Source organism: Pagrus major, chromosome 13 (genome assembly GCF_040436345.1).
Source record: "Pagrus major chromosome 13, Pma_NU_1.0".
Taxonomy (NCBI): domain Eukaryota; kingdom Metazoa; phylum Chordata; class Actinopteri; order Spariformes; family Sparidae; genus Pagrus; species Pagrus major.
The window spans coordinates 30,933,562-30,950,975 of record NC_133227.1 but is presented as its reverse complement, the minus strand read 5'-3'; the positions used below and the strand labels follow the sequence as shown (position 1 = coordinate 30,950,975).

The window sequence follows — 17,414 nt, the reverse complement described above, 5'->3', positions numbered from 1 at the left end:
GTGAAGGGGACATATGAGCTGATGGTTTGAGTCTGATACAAAACATGTTTCTCTTTTTCCCTCTTTTAAAACGTGATGCTGCTCACATATGTAGCCTGGAGCTCATTAATGTTCATTGAATGAATTCAGGAAACAGAAGCTAATTCATGTGAATGACAGCACAAAGATACAAATGTTCAGTGGAAACATACAATCATATCAAATACTGATGTTTAGGGCTGCAACTAACGATGCTAACGACTAATCTGCAAACTATTTTCATGGTTAATCGACTGATCATTTAGTCAAAGAATTGTCACAAACTGTTTTCTGTTGTCCAAAACCCGAAGACTCTTCGTTCCCTGTCAGTATGACGGGTCACGGTGGTTCCCAGACTTTAAAACCCGACTGGCAGCTGCTCAAATTCAACAGAACCACAAAACACAAAGTTAATTGATCTATTTACCGTATTTCTTGTTGAACAGTTCCTTCACCTGCTCTCGAAGGACCACCTTCTCCCCCATGCGGTTGATGTCGTCATCGTCTGTCAGGTGAGAGAGAAGCTGTTAATGACAGCTTTTCAAAATAAAGTTCCTGATGAATGTGGGATAGATCATCTTCCACTCACCACTTATGGAGGCGTAGGCCTTCTTTAGTAAAGTGACACGTCGAGGTGCTGATGGAAATGTTGAATCACATGTTACTGTTAATATTACATGACATTAATATCAGGTGTCTGTGCTACACTCAAGTTATTTAATCAGATGTTAGAATGAAAAATAAAATTCTGTTCTCACCTGGTTTTGGAATTAGTCCTTGAAAAGGTCTGGAAAGAACAAAATCACAGGTTTAACAGAAACATATTAAACATCAAGTTAACGTTCAGTCCTCAACTAGAAACGTGCAGTGGACACATTTTTTTTTTATTAAACATAAGTTGCCTCAGTTAAAGTGTTGCTGGGAAGGGCCGATATAAGAAACAGACGTTGGAGCGGTCATGTGACCCGGCGTTCCCACCTGGTGATGGTGAAACTGATTTTGTCGGCGACGGCCAGGATCCTCTCCAGGTTCTGGGAGCCGAAGGTGCAGGGCTTCCTGAAGGGGATGCCGGGGGGAAGGCCCTCGATGATGACCGAGTCGGGGTTGTTCTTGATCCTCTTGTAAGGCACTTGGACCGGGTACTTGATGCCCAATGCCTCCCCGTACTTCCTGTTGAACAGATCCTGGACCTGCTCCCGCAGCGTGTTGGCCAGGTCGATCCTGGACAGTTTGGACTCCAGGCACTCTGGAGACAGAAGACAGAAGACACTTTGAAATGTTCTGCTTTCTTGTGTTTCTTTAGAGTCTGCTGCAGCTTATTCATCCTTTTTAAGAGTGGGTGGTGATAAACGTCAGAACTCACAGCTGATTTATGTTTAAACAAAGTGAAGCTTCAAAGTCTGCAGTGAAGGTGAAACTTGAACCGGAGCGTACCTGAGAATCCAGGTCTCTTGGATATCGCTGCAGTGTCCTCTGTTACCGGCGCTGCGTCCTTGACGTCCAGCTCTGTGGAGAAGCATTTTCAGGTTAAACTTTAGTTTCTGTCGTTTCTTTAAGATTTACTGAGCACAACAAACATTAAGAGCTGCTCCTTGTTCCAGCGGCTCAGCTTTGTCACAAATAAAAAGGTGGAGGCAGCTGCAGGAAATCCCTGCAAGGACTTTCTTTTTCCTTCAGAGGAGCTGTTTCAGAAATAGAGCCTGAACTGGATCTGACCTCATAATTTCATGCAGCATCTTAAACCTGCATTATGAGCCTCCAGATGGTGGAGTTTCCTGCAAACTGTCTGTAAAGACACGACTTCATCTTCAGAGCTTCAGATCATCATGAAAATAATGAAGAGCTGGAAGTTTACGTCTGTTTGAAATCTGCACAGCATGTAGAGAGAAAATGACTTTGCTTATGTGCAGAAAGTTAAATGTTTGAGACAAGAAGGCGAGTTTCTTATTCACAAAAATAACCCCAAAGCATCATGGTCAATGTAGTGTTCTGACTCAATGTGTCTGAACTAAATGACTGAAGACGGCAAAATAATATAACGACTGAAACTGAAATAAATAAATGTTGCAATAAATAAATTAATGTCTTTAAATGCATCAAAAATAATATTTTAAATGAATGTGGGCCTGAATTAAATAAAATAATTTTAGAAAATGAATGTAAATATTCAATATTTCAGTTTTAATTTACTTCTGTATTTATTTACTTTCCCATTTTATTTATTTAATTTATGATATTAATTCCTAATGTTGTTGTATTCTGTACAATGATGATAACTTTCTACTCTTCTATTACTTTAGTCAGTCAATGTTTTTATTTATGTATTCAGTTATATATTGTTTCTGTTTCTCCTCTAAATTTAATAAATACAATAAATACATAGTCATCACAATTTATAATTTAATTAATGGATACATTTATTTTTATTTGCATTTAAAAGCACATTAATTTATTTATTGAACCATTATTATTATTATTATTTTATGAATTTCTGATTTTGACAGTTTTAGTCCTTTAAATTGGAAGAACAAACATAAATAAAACAGATTAATTTCTTTCTCAGCAGGCTTTTAGGTCAGAGAGTTACAGAATAAACTGACTTCCTGTTGTCGTTGTCGTGTTCTGGTTCACTCAAACACTCAAAGAACGAGACTTTAATGTGATTTTTCAGTGATTTACGTTTGAATCGACGTATTCAGGACTCACCTGGATCACAGACGGGGATGGAAGGCATCTCTTGTTTTACTTGATCAGTTAACAGCTCAGGCCTGAAGACAAACACAAAGATTAATATAATATTTACAAAGCAGTGAATCGAGTACGGAAGCCCAGAGAGGACAGGAAGAGAAAACATTTTCTGTCTGATCCAAACTGTTTTCTGTCTCGTGTTTCTGACTGAAGAACAGGTGATAATCTGTCAAAGTCCAGTAAATTTGATTTTGTTAATCTGTGAAACAGGCGGAAAGTTTTGGCAGCGTAATGAATTTTTTCGTCTCATTGTCTCAGAGTCCTTTTTGTTTTGTTTGTCATGTTGAGTTTGTTTTGTTCTGCTCGTTTTGACCACCAGAGGATGAAGTGTGCGACTACATCATCTTCTCTACAGCACTAACAGTGTTTGTTTTTCTTTCTTTCACCTGTTTCACAAAAAGAAAAGAAGGAACCTGTTTTCCACAAACACACTTTGGATCAGACATTGACCAGACTTTCTGTTTGTCACGAGCCTCTCAGGGCCTCCGTATCCAGACACTCACTACCAGAGGATCTAATCAGCTGCTGAGATGATGAACAGCGTGCTTTGACCTCTTCTCACCTCTTGATGACAAACTGGATCTGACTGCTGGCAGACAGGATCTTTCTCAGTTTGGCGGCTCCGAAGCAGTTGGGCCTCCGGAGGGAGATTCCCTCGGGCAGCCCGGTGACGTACAGGTCCTCCGGGTACATCTGGAACTTGGAGTAAGGAACCTTGGCTGGTTCAGGAAGACTGAGAGCTTCGGCTGAGGCAGAGGAGCAGAACAGGCACAGAATTAACTTCAGTGGATTTATGTCTGAATGTGATTTATCTTATTAAGTTTTTAAGGATAATTCAAATTCCAATTAAAATTTGGACGTTATTTCAGTCTGACAATCGTTCCAGTCTTCAGAATCAGTAATAATAAAAGTGTTTTCATTAAATTAATCTGTTCTGAACAAATCTGCACGATCAAACATATCTGCACAACTTAAAACAAGCTCATAAAGTTTTCTTTAATGACATTTATCAAAGGTCAGCGTCAGTTTGACCTCTAAATAATAAGATGGTTTCAATAATCATGTTTAACGCTCAGCTTGTTTACAGCCCGTCACATCATCAGATGATCTGTTGTGATGCTGCTGCGTTCACAAATCTGATCAGTTTCTCTGGTGAGTGAAATATTATTTAAATATCATTATAACCAACAGACAATATGTTTGTATATATGGACAAAACTAAGAAAACAACACAAAGTTTAGGGTTAGTTCTACAGGGCGTCAGACACTATTTCAACATTTATAACCAAATTTAATATTTTTGACGAATCATCTTTTTCTTATTTAATCATGCAGGTAAGTGTAAATGTGTGCAGCATGTTGTCCTGTGCAGGGACGTTTCTGCAGGAATATGGCTGTTAGAGTGAGTTCATCTACATTTAGTCAAGTAAAAACAAGTATAAAGAAAAAAAGTCATTAAACACAGAAGAGTTTCGCTCATTTAGACAAAAATACATTAAAAGATCAATAAATGAAATCAGGTCAAACGTTTGTGCCAATTAAGACCTCACCATTTCAAATGTGAGATTATTTAATGACTTTTAAGGATTATTATTTAGAAAATTGAATTCGAGGCATTTTAAGACTTTTTAAGAACTTCATCACAGCCTGGCTTTTCAAAATAAAATCACATTTTGGTATCAGAAACAAATAAACTAACTAATCAGAGCCGCGATCAGAAAACTCTGGTGCTGATGACAAACTTGTTTTTAAAATTGATTAATCAGCTGACTCTGCCGTCAGCTCGTTAAACGTGACAGCAAACTGCTTGTGAACAAAACAAGACATTTGAGGACGAAACACCGATCGACATTTTTCACCATTTTATCACAACGATCAACCAAACGATCAATTAATACAGAAAATAATCAACAGATTACTGGACAGGCCTTCGCAGTACCACTCAGTGTTTAATGATCTCTGATCCTTGTTCACCGGCTCTAGTTTCACTGTTGCGCTGGTTTAACGTCGTTGTTCAGATGTTTCATTCACACAGAAACTAAAACTGATCCTTGGAGCCTCTTCGCTGAAACTCCTCTGACATTAAAACTGAGATTCGTCCTTTTCACCCCCTCAGATTTGCCCCACACTGGGCCGACTAATTCTTACATGTTGAATTATTTAAAGAAACGTAAAAGTTACAATTGTAATATTAAAACAGACTATACAAGCCTAAATTGCACTTGCTGTACACTGGTAAAGGGTGTGTACACGTGGAGATCAGAGTCTTACTGCAGGATTAATGGGCCCGCCCTCGTATGAATGAGGGTTAAGCTCAGGTATCTTACCGTACTTAATGGTGAAGAGGCTCTCCACTTGTCTCCGCAGCTGAAGAATCATTTCACCAATGTCCTCGACCAAGCTCCCCGCTGGAAGAGTCAAACAAGAGAGAATTATTACCTGAGGGCAGCTGGGGCAGTGCGAGTCTCCCACCTGTGAACATGACCACTTCTCCTGTGTCTGACTTTATTTTGATTAATTGCTCTTGGCCCAGACTGACCTCGTAACGACAAACTGACTGTGTGCCGTATTAATCACTGAAGAAAATAACAAATGCACACAGAGAGAAGAAGCGTAAAGGTGCTAATAAATGGGGCTAATAAAGTTTCTTGGGGTGGACAGATGAACTGAGCTGCTCCTGAAATCAATGCAGACAATATTTCTTTAAAAACTTCCTGCTCTATATACAAATAAACCCGTCCATCAGTGAGACAAACAGACTCCATGTTTCTACTCAAAGACAGAAAGACGTTCATGTTGAACATTTGCTGAATTTACAAGAAGGAACAAATAAGTCAGAATCAGTCAGAGACAGAGTTTCACACAGTTCATAAAGTGTCTCCAACTCAACAACTCACTAAACTGACACATTTGTTAAGGGAGTCTGGGGACTTTCTCCACGGGGACAAAATGATGATGTCAGCTCAGAGAAAACAGAAAACCTCAATTTATGTGCAATTCATCACCCAAAAAGCCAAAAGCAAAATCTGATTTTAAGATTATAAAAAAGCTTTTGTGTTGAACAATAAAGGATGTTTTGTTGTAGTACGAGCTACATTCTGTGTCTGGAGGTGATCTGTGTCGCGTCCTGTCCCGGTCAGATATGTGCAGCTGTTTTATTTTACTTATGTTTCTCCAGCAGTATTTTACATGTTGCACTCGAACGCAGTGGGTGAGTGAGTCTCTACCTTCAGAGGATCTTCTGATGCTCTGTGAGGCGGCGCTGGGTGACAGAGCTTCAGCTGCGGGATGAAAGAAAAACATGAGAGGAGCAAAAACATACAGCTGCTTTCAAACATTTAGACAACAAAGGACTCAAATATGAGATTTATTCTTCAGGTACAAAGATAAAAGACGGAGACGTGTTAACATCTTTGATGGTTTCCTGTTAACTGAGCTCAGGCTTTACTACACAGACTGAAACAACTGCAGCCATTATTATAGTTCATGTCTGGAAAACAACAGGAGCGAGTAACAGTACACAGCGGCAATAACCCAACATCACTTTTATAAAGCTGTTTAAATTTCAGTCCAAGAACATGATGATCAAAAACTGTTCAAACAGTAGAGTTGTTTCACACCAGCTCACCTTCAGACCCTCCAGTTCACGGCTTTGATTTTCTTGAATTAATGTAAAAACTTCTATTAAATTCTTGAGACCGTTTAAAATCCTACAGCTGAACTCAGTTCTGAGTCTTTGAGCTAAACGTCGACATGTTGATCGTCTGTGTCAATCAGCCTCACTAACGTCTTAGTTTTCACTGGATTGGGTTGAAATTTGGGGATCAAGGATCATTTACAACAAGTATTAATTTAAATAGTTGATGCAGAATGTTTACAGCAGAGCCGTCACGATATCAGGTTTTCAGTACATGATTATCGTGGGCAAACAACATTATCACGATATCCAGACTCATAAATACGAGTGAAGGGAGGTGGAGAGAGTCTGTAACCACAACTTTTAATAAAGTTACACTCAATTACTTCGCTGTATTATTCACATGATATCAGTATTTCATTTTTTAATACTACGTTTATCGTGACCAATTTACAGAAATCAAATTATTAACAATAAGTCATTTTCTACTCTAATGAAGAATCTTTGATATCTCCACCAGTTTCACTGTGTTGAACCAGCTGTTGATTCTGTGTAGTGTTAATATATATATATATATATATATATATATATATATATATAATATATTTATGTCTCAAGTTATTTGATGCTGCAGAAACATGACAAACATCTTGTTGTCATTATTTTCTATTTCTTTCTTTACCATGTACTGTATAATGCAAAATAACAACAAATAAACATGTAAATAAAGAGCATGAAACAGCAAATAATACTAAATGTGACATTTGCTGCACTTACCTTCATTTTCTTTCCTTTAGGTGTCATTTTGTGAAAGAAAAGAAAACTTCAACAGAGCACAAATTTCAAATCAACAAAATAAAACAAAAACGCCTCCTGAAAGCCGAGATCACACTGAGCAGACTCCTCATCCTCTGTGCTGACAGCGCTGCGTTCAAATGTTTAAAATGTTTCATTTATGTGTTAATTTAAGTTATAAAAAAACAAATAAAGATCATTTTTGACAGGATCTTTATTGATGGTGCAGGAATCTCTCAGATCTGTGTCCAGAAGTAAAAGTTTTTAGCCTTCAAACAGAAAGAAGAGATATTTTTCCAGTTATTAATTTGTACACAGGCTCTTTAACTGGCATTTAATACCTCTTTCACACAGCTTAAAGGGTCAGTTCACCAAAATCAGAGCAAAGCCTTCAGCTGCCAATGAGGATAAATCTTAATCTGACAGATTATAAATCTTAAAACTTGAACAAATAAAACCAAAACTTACTGCGTGGTCAGATACCAGTCGAGCTACGTCAGAATACATATTTGTAATGAGGCGAACCAACCCTTTAAGGTGAAGATAAATAGAGAGTGTAGTCTACTCAGGTGTCTCGTGACTCTAGTCAGCTGTGTTTTACTGGCGTCTCAATCTACGGACAGCGCCGTGTTAGATGGAGGATTTGGGAGCTTTTAAAGGATCTTTGAGGAGCAGTTTGGTCTCTAACACATGAACTAACTCTAATCATTGTGGGCAGCAGGACTACAGGACAGAGGAGCTCCACATCTGTAAATATGCACAATGCATCAGTTTCAATCATCTAAATGTCAGAAAGCTTAAAGTGTGAGTGTCTGCAGCTGATGCATGGTGCTGGTCACAGATGAGAGCTGGTGTTTGAGAGGCTGGGAGGAGAGAAGAGCTACAGTAGTCGGGGTGTGGAGGTTCTTTAGGTTGGGGTTTCATCTACTGGTGTCTGGGGAGGTTTGGTCGTGGGGAAGTGGAAGAAATCTGAGAAAAGTGTTTTCATACGTGTGCTTTTAGCTCCCTAACAAGCAGCCAGAGAGAGCCGGCATCCCGGGAGCTGCAGTGAGGAGGAGGAGGAGGATGAGGTGAAGGTGGGGGCTGACGGGGCTGAGGTTACCTGCGAGGTTCTCCAGCGGGTGATGGGGAGCAGAGGGAGCAGAAGGAGCAGAAGGAGCAGGAGGAGCAGAGGGTGAAGCTGTGGCTGGACACACTGCAGCTGGCACCGGCTCGGCCACCGGCTCACTGGGCTCCTCCACACCTGAACCAGCGTCTGTGGAGACAAACAGCTGATGTTCACAAACATCCGTCTGATGACATTTAACGTGACATTTTGATATTTCTTGTATTACTGGCTTCAGACTGTAAACATTTGATACTGACAGGTTTCAGGTCTTGTTACAGATACAGATACATTTCCTGCTGCGTTTCCTCTCGTTCAATGCAAACGGGAACTTAAGTTACTGGAACAGAGATTTTAAATTATTATTATTATTGTTATTAATTAAATTTTAAGGTGTGGTTGTCGACATGTAAAACACAGCGCTGGGGAAACAATGATGTCATTAACCCAACACGCACATGCACATTGTTGTTTCAGGCACATGCTCACTACGAGTTTACTACTTAATTTAATGGTTTTCTACATTTTCAGATCATTTTATTCAAACAGAATAAGTGCAGGGGAAAAGATCTGATCATAAAAATCCAACGTCTCCAATTAAAAATTTAGGGAATCAAATATATATATATGTATATTATACCAGATTTGGGGAAGTTTACCAACAAACAATCCTCATCCTTGAAGTCATAAATTGTGTATAACTGAAGCATAATGTGTGAAAACACTTTGGACACGCACAGATCTCAGCTGGCACAGAGCTCAAACACCTCTAACCTGAAGCAAGAAGACTTTTTATTATGTATGGCATCAAAAAGGCAAAGATATCATCTTCATTCGTCAGTAGGCAACTGTGGGACGGACAACAGAGGAAGACGTGGTGCTCATCCTGACTCTAATTTCCTGTCGGCTTCGCACCAGTTTGAGACGGGAAACACATCACAAAGCATCGAGCTGACTGAAGGTTCAACATCTCCCTGATTACTGATGAAGAGCTGGACGTCACCACTCGACCAACGGACTCCATCGTTCTCATGACCAATCACAACTGATGACTGTGAAGCAGAGCCGCAACTAACAGTTGTTTTCATTGTCAATTAATCTTTCGATTATTTCCTCAATTAATCGATCAGCTGTTTGGTCAATAAAATGTCAGAAAAATGAAAATCTCGTCCTCAAATGTCTTGTTTTGGTCTCAACCCAAAGATCTTCAGTTTACTTCTTTACTAGAGGAAACCAGAAAATATCCACATTTAACAATCTGACATCAGATGACTCAGAGTTTGGACTCAGAGAGTCACCTCAACATTTGTAGCACCTCCTGCAGAGGAACGTTGACTTCCTGTGCTGTAAAAGGCCTGTTTGTGTGGACTGAAGTGTGTTTATGAGTCAAATACACTGAAGTCTGCTGATGAACCTCATAGTTTTACAGTTTGGACCAGTAACACTGTATCACTGAGCCGTAATCTGCCAGGGATAATCTATGAAAATGCCTCTCTGGATCCTGTTTATGATTTAAGAAGTGAACGTGTTTCTAATGTGACGGCTGCCGGGCGTGTGCACACTCACCTGGCACCGTCACCTGAATGATCTCCCCATCTGGAGGCTCCGTTTTAATCCTTTTCAGAGGAATGCAATCTCCTGAAGGACCTGCGGGGATTCAACAGTTCACTTCCATCAGTGTGTCGCCGTGTTTCATGGAGCTGCTCAACACATTTAAGGAGCTGATCGAAATGACTGGACGACAAATCATGATGGGAAATTTTCTTTAGAGACTTCTGAGGACCGTCGATATCAAACTTTAATTATAATCTTTTGTTACCTCAGACTGAAAAGTATCAGAACAAAAAAAGTCATTTTTATAACGACGAGAAGCTTTTAATTGAACGTACCTGCTTCACAGTCAGCCAGGGGACTCACACATGCACTCGTTGATCTGTGATGAGAAATAAAAACACGATCAGCTGATCAGACGACCAAATCACAAAACTAATTCATTAAAAATACACGAGCCGATGGGAACAGACCTCGAAATGAAGACTGTTATTTGCATGATTCTGTTTAAATGGAGCTAAAATAAAAACTTTACAGCCGGAGCTTCATTCTTTCTGCAGCGGAACGATGAGTAGGAACGATGTTGATGCAGCACTACGTTACGAAAAACATGTTAACAACGACACGTCGAGTTGCAGGAGGAGAGAAGCAGGTCCATTTTTATGACACAGTTTCGATCATATTATCATTGTTCTTTATTGACTTCCAGCCTTTCAGCTTAGGTTGTACACGTCAGGGATATGAGGCATTTTAAGATTATCCAGGAAACGGTTTCACAGTTAGCAAAAACACCAACGTAGACACGAGGACACTGCAGGTGATGCCTTCGCACTCTGCTCGTAAAAGGAGAATATCTCACAAACTAAAAATGTACAGAGTTCAAATAACTTATGAAGTGTGTTGTTTATATTTCTACATTCAGAAGTTTTGGATTAATTTGTTTTGAATGTTTATTTAGTAAAATGTGATGAAAATACAAGTTATTTATGGCTTCTTAGGTTGTTCAGATTTTAAGGGACTGAAACTAAAAATAAATGAAAAAATAAATGAAGATGTTCATTAATTCATGAAATGTGACATAAATTGATATTTCTGTATTTGTTTACCTTCGTTTTAATTCCTGTTATTTATTTACTTAAAAACACTTCAATTGTATTTAAAAATGTGTCTTTTGCATTTAATAAATAAAATAAAACACATTTAAATAAAGTTACAAAATAAATGTAGCAATACTTCATTTATAAAATGTCTTAATTTGCCTCTGTATTTATTTACCTTTGTATTAATTCACCCATTAATTTACAAACCATTTAATTTTCCATTTAATTTATTAATTTTGGTTTAAAAATAATGTTTTTATTTACGGATTATTTTCTGTATTTATTTCAGTGATATTATTCTTTAGCATTTAATAAACTTAATAAATTAACATAATTTAAGACATGATTAAAATTACAATAACGTGGAAATAAAACTGAATAATAAAATGGAAAATTAAATAAATAATACGGGCAAATTAAAGCAGAAAAAAATAATTAATTAATTGATACATTTTGGTGTATTAAATGGCTTATTAATTTATTTATTGAACTATTTATTTTCATTTACTTTTCTTTACATTTTCTTTCATCTGAACCACAAAGTGAAAACAGGCTTCATGATATCTGAGGTAACGTGCAGCATTTTATAAAGACGCATGTTTGTCAGTTGATTTATTGGATGAACACGATTCTGTCACAAACTGTTATTACCGAGGAGTTCAAACAGAAACAATGAGGCTGAATCACAATCTGAATTAAGAGCCGTCACTACTGTCACGGTACAAATGATAAACTGTATAAAACAGTAAATCTAAACTGTTTCATTCTGAGCACATTGGGAGTTATACATGCAGGATAATCTGGCTGCAGCCCAGCAGCTCATATTTCCTGGTAATAAACAAAGTCTGCGGGGCTGAAGCTAAATCCGTGTGTGGGCCGAGCTCTGACCTGCTGCTGTGAGGATTGCTGACCAGCTCGGCGGCGGTGGGCGGGAGGCTCAGATTGTCGGGGAAGCTGTCTTCGGGCGTGGAGCCCAGGTCATGCTTCCCCTCCTCTCTTGCAATCTTGCCAGCAGCTTGAACAAACAAGACGCAGAAGATAAACAAACAGTGCATCCTATTAGTGGAGAACATCTGCGGGGCGTTAATATATAAATAAAGAGCTGACAGAGCAGTCTTCTGTCGGCCCGTTACTCTAATTAATTGTAGAGATTCTGACAAATACTGCACGGCTAAATGCCCGGCTCACGTTCCACAGAGCACGACGTGGAAACCTTCCAGAATAATTACCCTTTACCCAGAGTTCCCTCTGAAAACACGGAGATCATTTTTCATTTTAATGAAAACGCAGTCTGCACTCGTTTTAAGAGCCAAATTAGCTGTGATTTGATCTAATTTTTCCTCAGTGTTGGAAAGTCGGGGTTTGTGCACCAATTATTATCTCACACAGTCAGCTGGCAGTTTATTAGGTCCATCTGGATAAAACTACGTAAGTGAGATCCAGCAGTCCTGCAGTGAATCTTACAATATTCAGTTATTTTCTTCAAACGTTTAAAGGCCCGGACGCACTGAGAGATAACAGGGATCTCACAGGTTCATGCTGCCGCTGTGTGTCACGCTGTGTGACGTGTGTAATAAAATCTCAAAAAGCATCTTTGATGTTTTTGCCTCACAGATGATTGTTATGATGAATTCAACCGTAACATTCAGGCAAGAAAAGGTCAGTAAACTGTTCGAACACATTCAAATCATCCCTCACAGTTTGCCAGCGTCATTTTTCCAAACAGGAACCTTGAAACTGTAATAACACTGGAACATTTTCAATTATAATTAGCGACATTGGCACGAGAAGTCACAAAGAGGAAATGTTTCATCAACGAGTCAATTCACAGCTCAAACACGACAGAAAATGGTCTTAAAACACAAACAGAAAGAATCTTACCAGTGAAAATCCGCTCGTCAAACATTCTGCAACAGAAGAAGGAAACAAGGCGTCAGTGAGCTTCAGCACAAATCACGATGCAAACACTTTACATGTGCCGTTAACGGCTCTTTAAGCACATTAACGCTCTTTAAACAATCCTTCTCATTCAAACAATCAACTAATTGAGTCGTTATCGCCGAATGACTAAAAATAACTGTGGATGTGAACCGTACTTGCCCGTCTGTGACGTTCCCCTCCTGCTGAGGTCTTAATGAATCTTTACACACGAACATGTCGTTGACTTTTGTTCACTTAAATAAATCTTTGAGATTAAGACTGAGTTTCTGCTGGTGTAGAGGGGGACTGTTTGTTGGTACTTTCATCTATAATTACTTCACCAGCCAGATGACCTCATTTTGTATATCGGGGTCACTGCTGAACAAGACCCAACTGTGAGTCCACAGCTGTGACACCATGTTAATAACACCACAACACAACCAGCTGAGCAACAACACAACTGTTATCAGTTCTTTAAAAAATCTAAAGTTTAGTTTGAGGGAGGTGCTGGAGAAAAGGCAATTAAAAGGGTTTATTCTCTGTACGGCGGCCTTGTTAGGACATTTCAGACATTAACACTAAAGGATGAGGCTGGAGATCTTCTATGTTTTTTTATCCAAACCATCAAAGAATTGATTTGACAAAGAAGTCTTTTACTCTAGTCTGAGTGTCTTTTGCTAAAAACTAGAGCGTCCAGCTGTTTTTATAAATGACTGAGCTTTTAATAAAGCTGAAACTATGTATGTGTAACCAGCTGTGAACGGGCTTAGAGCTGCCTGACTAACGCAGCGTAAGGAAGGTGTAAAGTATTGAAGGACGGGCGAACACACTCGCGTCTCTCCGTGTAATTAGTCCATCGACTGGTCTGCAGCGAATGAACTAAGCTATGCAACGTGTAGTTTTGTGTCGGATAAGTCAGACGGGGGTTATGATACACACTGAAAAAGTAAAGGCTGTAAACAGAGAACAAAACTAGTTGTTTTGTTTTCTCTCTGTAGTTGTTTTGTAGCAGTGGTGACAGGATTTGTTCCTCGTCCATCCCTGTTGGTTTCAGTTTTGGTTGCAGTGCTGTAGGTGATGCAGCGATGTTGTTTATATTCAGCTGTTTGATCAGGACTGAAGGGAGGTGAGATCCACGGAGCCCGACGCTTTGTTTCAGAGGAGGCGGAGGACATGAAGAAGAGACTCAGCTGTTGTTCATTTTGATCTTTTAAAAGGGTTTGTTGATAAGAAGAAAAATATAAAATAACAACGGGTTTTGAGGTTTCTTTTGATGACGTTAACTTTTGTAAAAGTAAAACAGATCAGCCGACTCATAATGATTCATCCTTTGGTGACCATGAGTATCTGTTAATCCGTCCAGCTGCTCCCAAGTTATTCTAGTCAAGCTGACCATCACATCGTCATCCCTCCAGTTTTTAACTTCTCTTTTAAAAAACAAAGCCAGCTCGCGTTGATGTATTTGCTTAAATTTTGACATTGAACAACTCATAACAGAATAAAATGAGGTTGTTATTACATGTGATATCATATTTAACAGCTCTGCTGCAGCTTTGAATGAGAACAAACTCTGTCCGCAGTTGAAGCGGCCGAGCGAATGAACCATCAGTTGGTTTAAAAATGAACGAAGTCTGTCAACACAGAACATCAGGACCCACATCTGGAGCATCTCTCAATGACAATGGCAACGTGATGTAATTCTGGATTAATCCCATTTTCAATCTTTCCTAATTGTATTAACACTAATGAGCTGCCTGCAGGATTCGTTAAGAGATGTGTTATCTCAAACAAGGCATGGCGGCTCATTTAAATTAGCTTAAACAAATGGATGGAGGAGCAGCCGCATCGTGCTGCCAAGGGAGAGTCGTCTGGGAGCTGAGAGGAGACGGTTTAGCAGCGAGCTGAAGGAAACAGACGTTTAACAGACAGATGGTTTAGGCTGGCTGCTTATTGAAAACCTTCTCTAAATAAAGTGTCAGAGGCGATGCCACACTGCAGTGTGCTGGAGAGGAGCTGGACCGTAATGAAGAGGCAGTGGATCAACTATGATCTGCACTCAGTGACTAAATTAAACTTAATTAGACGTGGAAGCGTGCGTATGATGCGTTTCCTTTAAAATCTGCTCTGTGAATTACATCAGCCTGATTTATCTCAGAGATTCACTTGTGCCTGAAAAGCTGCATCGTACTAAAAACAGCAGGAAGTCTTAAAGGATCTGTTACCGTTTGACGATGAAGCGGATCCCGTGGCGTTCGTCCAGGATGCGTTTGAGTTTGGGAACTCCGTAGGTGCAGGGTCTCTTGAAGGGGATCTGGTCAGGGATGCCGATGATCTCCACAGCTCCGGGGTCGCAGGCGATTTTGCGGTAGGGTACAGGCACCATGTGATCAAGACCCAGGGCCTCAGCTGGAGGGAGAATCAGACTTTTATAAAAACACTATGAAATGCTGCAGGAACGAGTCCTGAAACCTGGAGGTGAATCATCATTTTCACACTTCTGGTTCTTCTTCACTTCGGTTACGTGCCTGAAATAAGGTCTGTGGTTAACACACGTCTAACAGTTTGTTCCCACGGAAAGTGAAGCAAATTTTTCAGGTCAAAATAACATAAAAGTCAACACAAAGATGCGAATAGACACAAATTCGCAGCTGTGCACGAACTCAACCGCACATCGAGTGTAAATAACATCTTTTCAGATCAGTTTGTGATCTCGAGGCTTCTACAGACTTGGATCACAGCAGACGAGCTGTACGGAGACATCTGATGTTTTTTTGGTCCCAGCTACTTCAGTTGTTCAGCAGAACGCTGCAACTCTGTTTTATTGTGAAGCTCCAGAAATGTTCTGTGGACTACGAGACTTCACCTGACTTTATATCATCAGGAGGAGATGATGACTGAGCCTGACTTTATATCATCAGGAGGAGATGATGGCTGAGCCTGACTTTATATCATCAGGAGGAGATGATGACTGAGCCTGACTTTATATCATCAGGAGGAGATGATGGCTGAGCCTGACTTTATATCATCAGGAGGAGATGATGACTGAGCCTGACTTTATATCATCAGGAGGAGATGATGACTGAGCCTGACTTTATATCATCAGGAGGAGATGATGGCTGAGCCTGACTTTATATCATCAGGAGGAGATGATGACTGAGCCTGACTTTATATCATCAGGAGGAGATGATGGCTGAGCCTGACTTTATATCATCAGGAGGAGATGATGGCTGAGCCTGACTTTATATCATCAGGAGGAGATGATGGCTGAGCCTGACTTTATATCATCAGGAGGAGATGATGGCTGAGCCTGACTTTATATCATCAGGAGGAGATGATGACTGAGCCTGACTTTATATCATCAGGAGGAGATGATGGCTGAGCCTGACTTTATATCATCAGGAGGAGATGACTGAGCCTGACTTTATATCATCAGGAGGAGATGATGGCTGAGCCTGACTTTATATCATCAGGAGGAGACGATGGCTGAGCCTGACTTTATATCATCAGGAGGAGATGATGACTGAGCCTGACTTTATATCATCAGGAGGAGATGATGGCTGAGCCTGACTTTATATCATCAGGAGGAGATGATGACTGAACTTTACTTTTTGAGAGAACTTCTCCTTTAAGACATTTTCGCGTTTTGTTCTCCAACATAAACTCATCATTAAATGTCCACAGTTTAATTATAAAGCTCTTCATGTGTTAAAAACAGTTAGCGGTTGCTAACAAGCGTCTAAATGAGGCTACAGAGGTTGTCGGGGACATTAAACGTCCTCACAGCGAACACGGAGACTCATCTACTCACTAGTCCGTCTTTACAGGCCACTGTAGTTACACACTGTTCTGACTCTGACTTTACAACTCGTACATTGATCAGTTTATAGAAAACCTGGATAGTAATTGTGCAGTAAGACTCTTAGTGGTGGAGACGTTTAAGTCATGTGACCGTGATGTCGTCTGTTTGTAGCCTAGCATTAGCTTTTTACTGCTACACATTTAATTTACACTTCAAACATCACAGAGTGAAGTTCATCTGTGAAGATTGTCTGGATGAACAGAACCTGGAAGGATCAGAAACTTTAGATTATTTTCTGCAATAATCCAAAATCAAATGGGAAAATCTCGCAGACTTTTTGTGGAGCTAACCAGAGCGATGCTAACTTCAGGATTAGATCCAAAAACACGTCATCCCTGCAGAACTCCACATGATGGTACTGACAGAGCATCATAAAGATTCACTTTAACTCAGAGTAAAAGTAGTTCAGTCAAAACTTGATGCTGCTGTTGTTGTACAGCAGCCAGCAGCAGGAGACACACCGCCTGTAAAGTATTTCCAGCTAAATGAGGAATGAAACTTGGATGATAATCGGTGCAGCAGGCTTTGATAAAAAAATCCCATGAGTCAAAATGTTTTCTCTTAATTTGTAGGAACTTCCTGTAAACACACCAGATCCACTGAACAAACACACTGTAGTTGGACTGCTTGCAAACATCTTTAGAAAACTTTAAAATAAAACAAATATTTCAGTTTTGGTGA

The 17,414-nt window shown here is 39.7% G+C and overlaps 1 protein-coding gene across 2 annotated transcripts in view; it reads right to left on the bottom strand.

The window, feature by feature from the left end:
* gtf2ird1 (GTF2I repeat domain containing 1) overlaps positions 1–17,414 on the bottom strand; it is a 39,249-nt gene that overhangs the window by 2,711 nt on the left and 19,124 nt on the right. Inside the window, exons 9-23 of one of the 2 annotated variants that reach the window (XM_073479782.1) lie at positions 15,097–15,280; positions 12,836–12,861; positions 11,843–11,969; positions 10,193–10,236; positions 9,870–9,950; positions 8,301–8,453; positions 5,994–6,047; positions 5,094–5,174; positions 3,329–3,512; positions 2,725–2,786; positions 1,453–1,524; positions 997–1,264; positions 777–805; positions 608–682; positions 446–523 (exon numbers count right to left, since the gene is read on the bottom strand). In XM_073479782.1, the coding sequence (XP_073335883.1) occupies positions 446–523; positions 608–682; positions 777–805; positions 997–1,264; positions 1,453–1,524; positions 2,725–2,786; positions 3,329–3,512; positions 5,094–5,174; positions 5,994–6,047; positions 8,301–8,453; positions 9,870–9,950; positions 10,193–10,236; positions 11,843–11,969; positions 12,836–12,861; positions 15,097–15,280 (1,518 nt within the window). The remainder of the gene's footprint in view (positions 1–445; positions 524–607; positions 683–776; positions 806–996; positions 1,265–1,452; positions 1,525–2,724; positions 2,787–3,328; positions 3,513–5,093; positions 5,175–5,993; positions 6,048–8,300; positions 8,454–9,869; positions 9,951–10,192; positions 10,237–11,842; positions 11,970–12,835; positions 12,862–15,096; positions 15,281–17,414) is intronic. The other variant, XM_073479783.1, reaches the window with a different exon arrangement.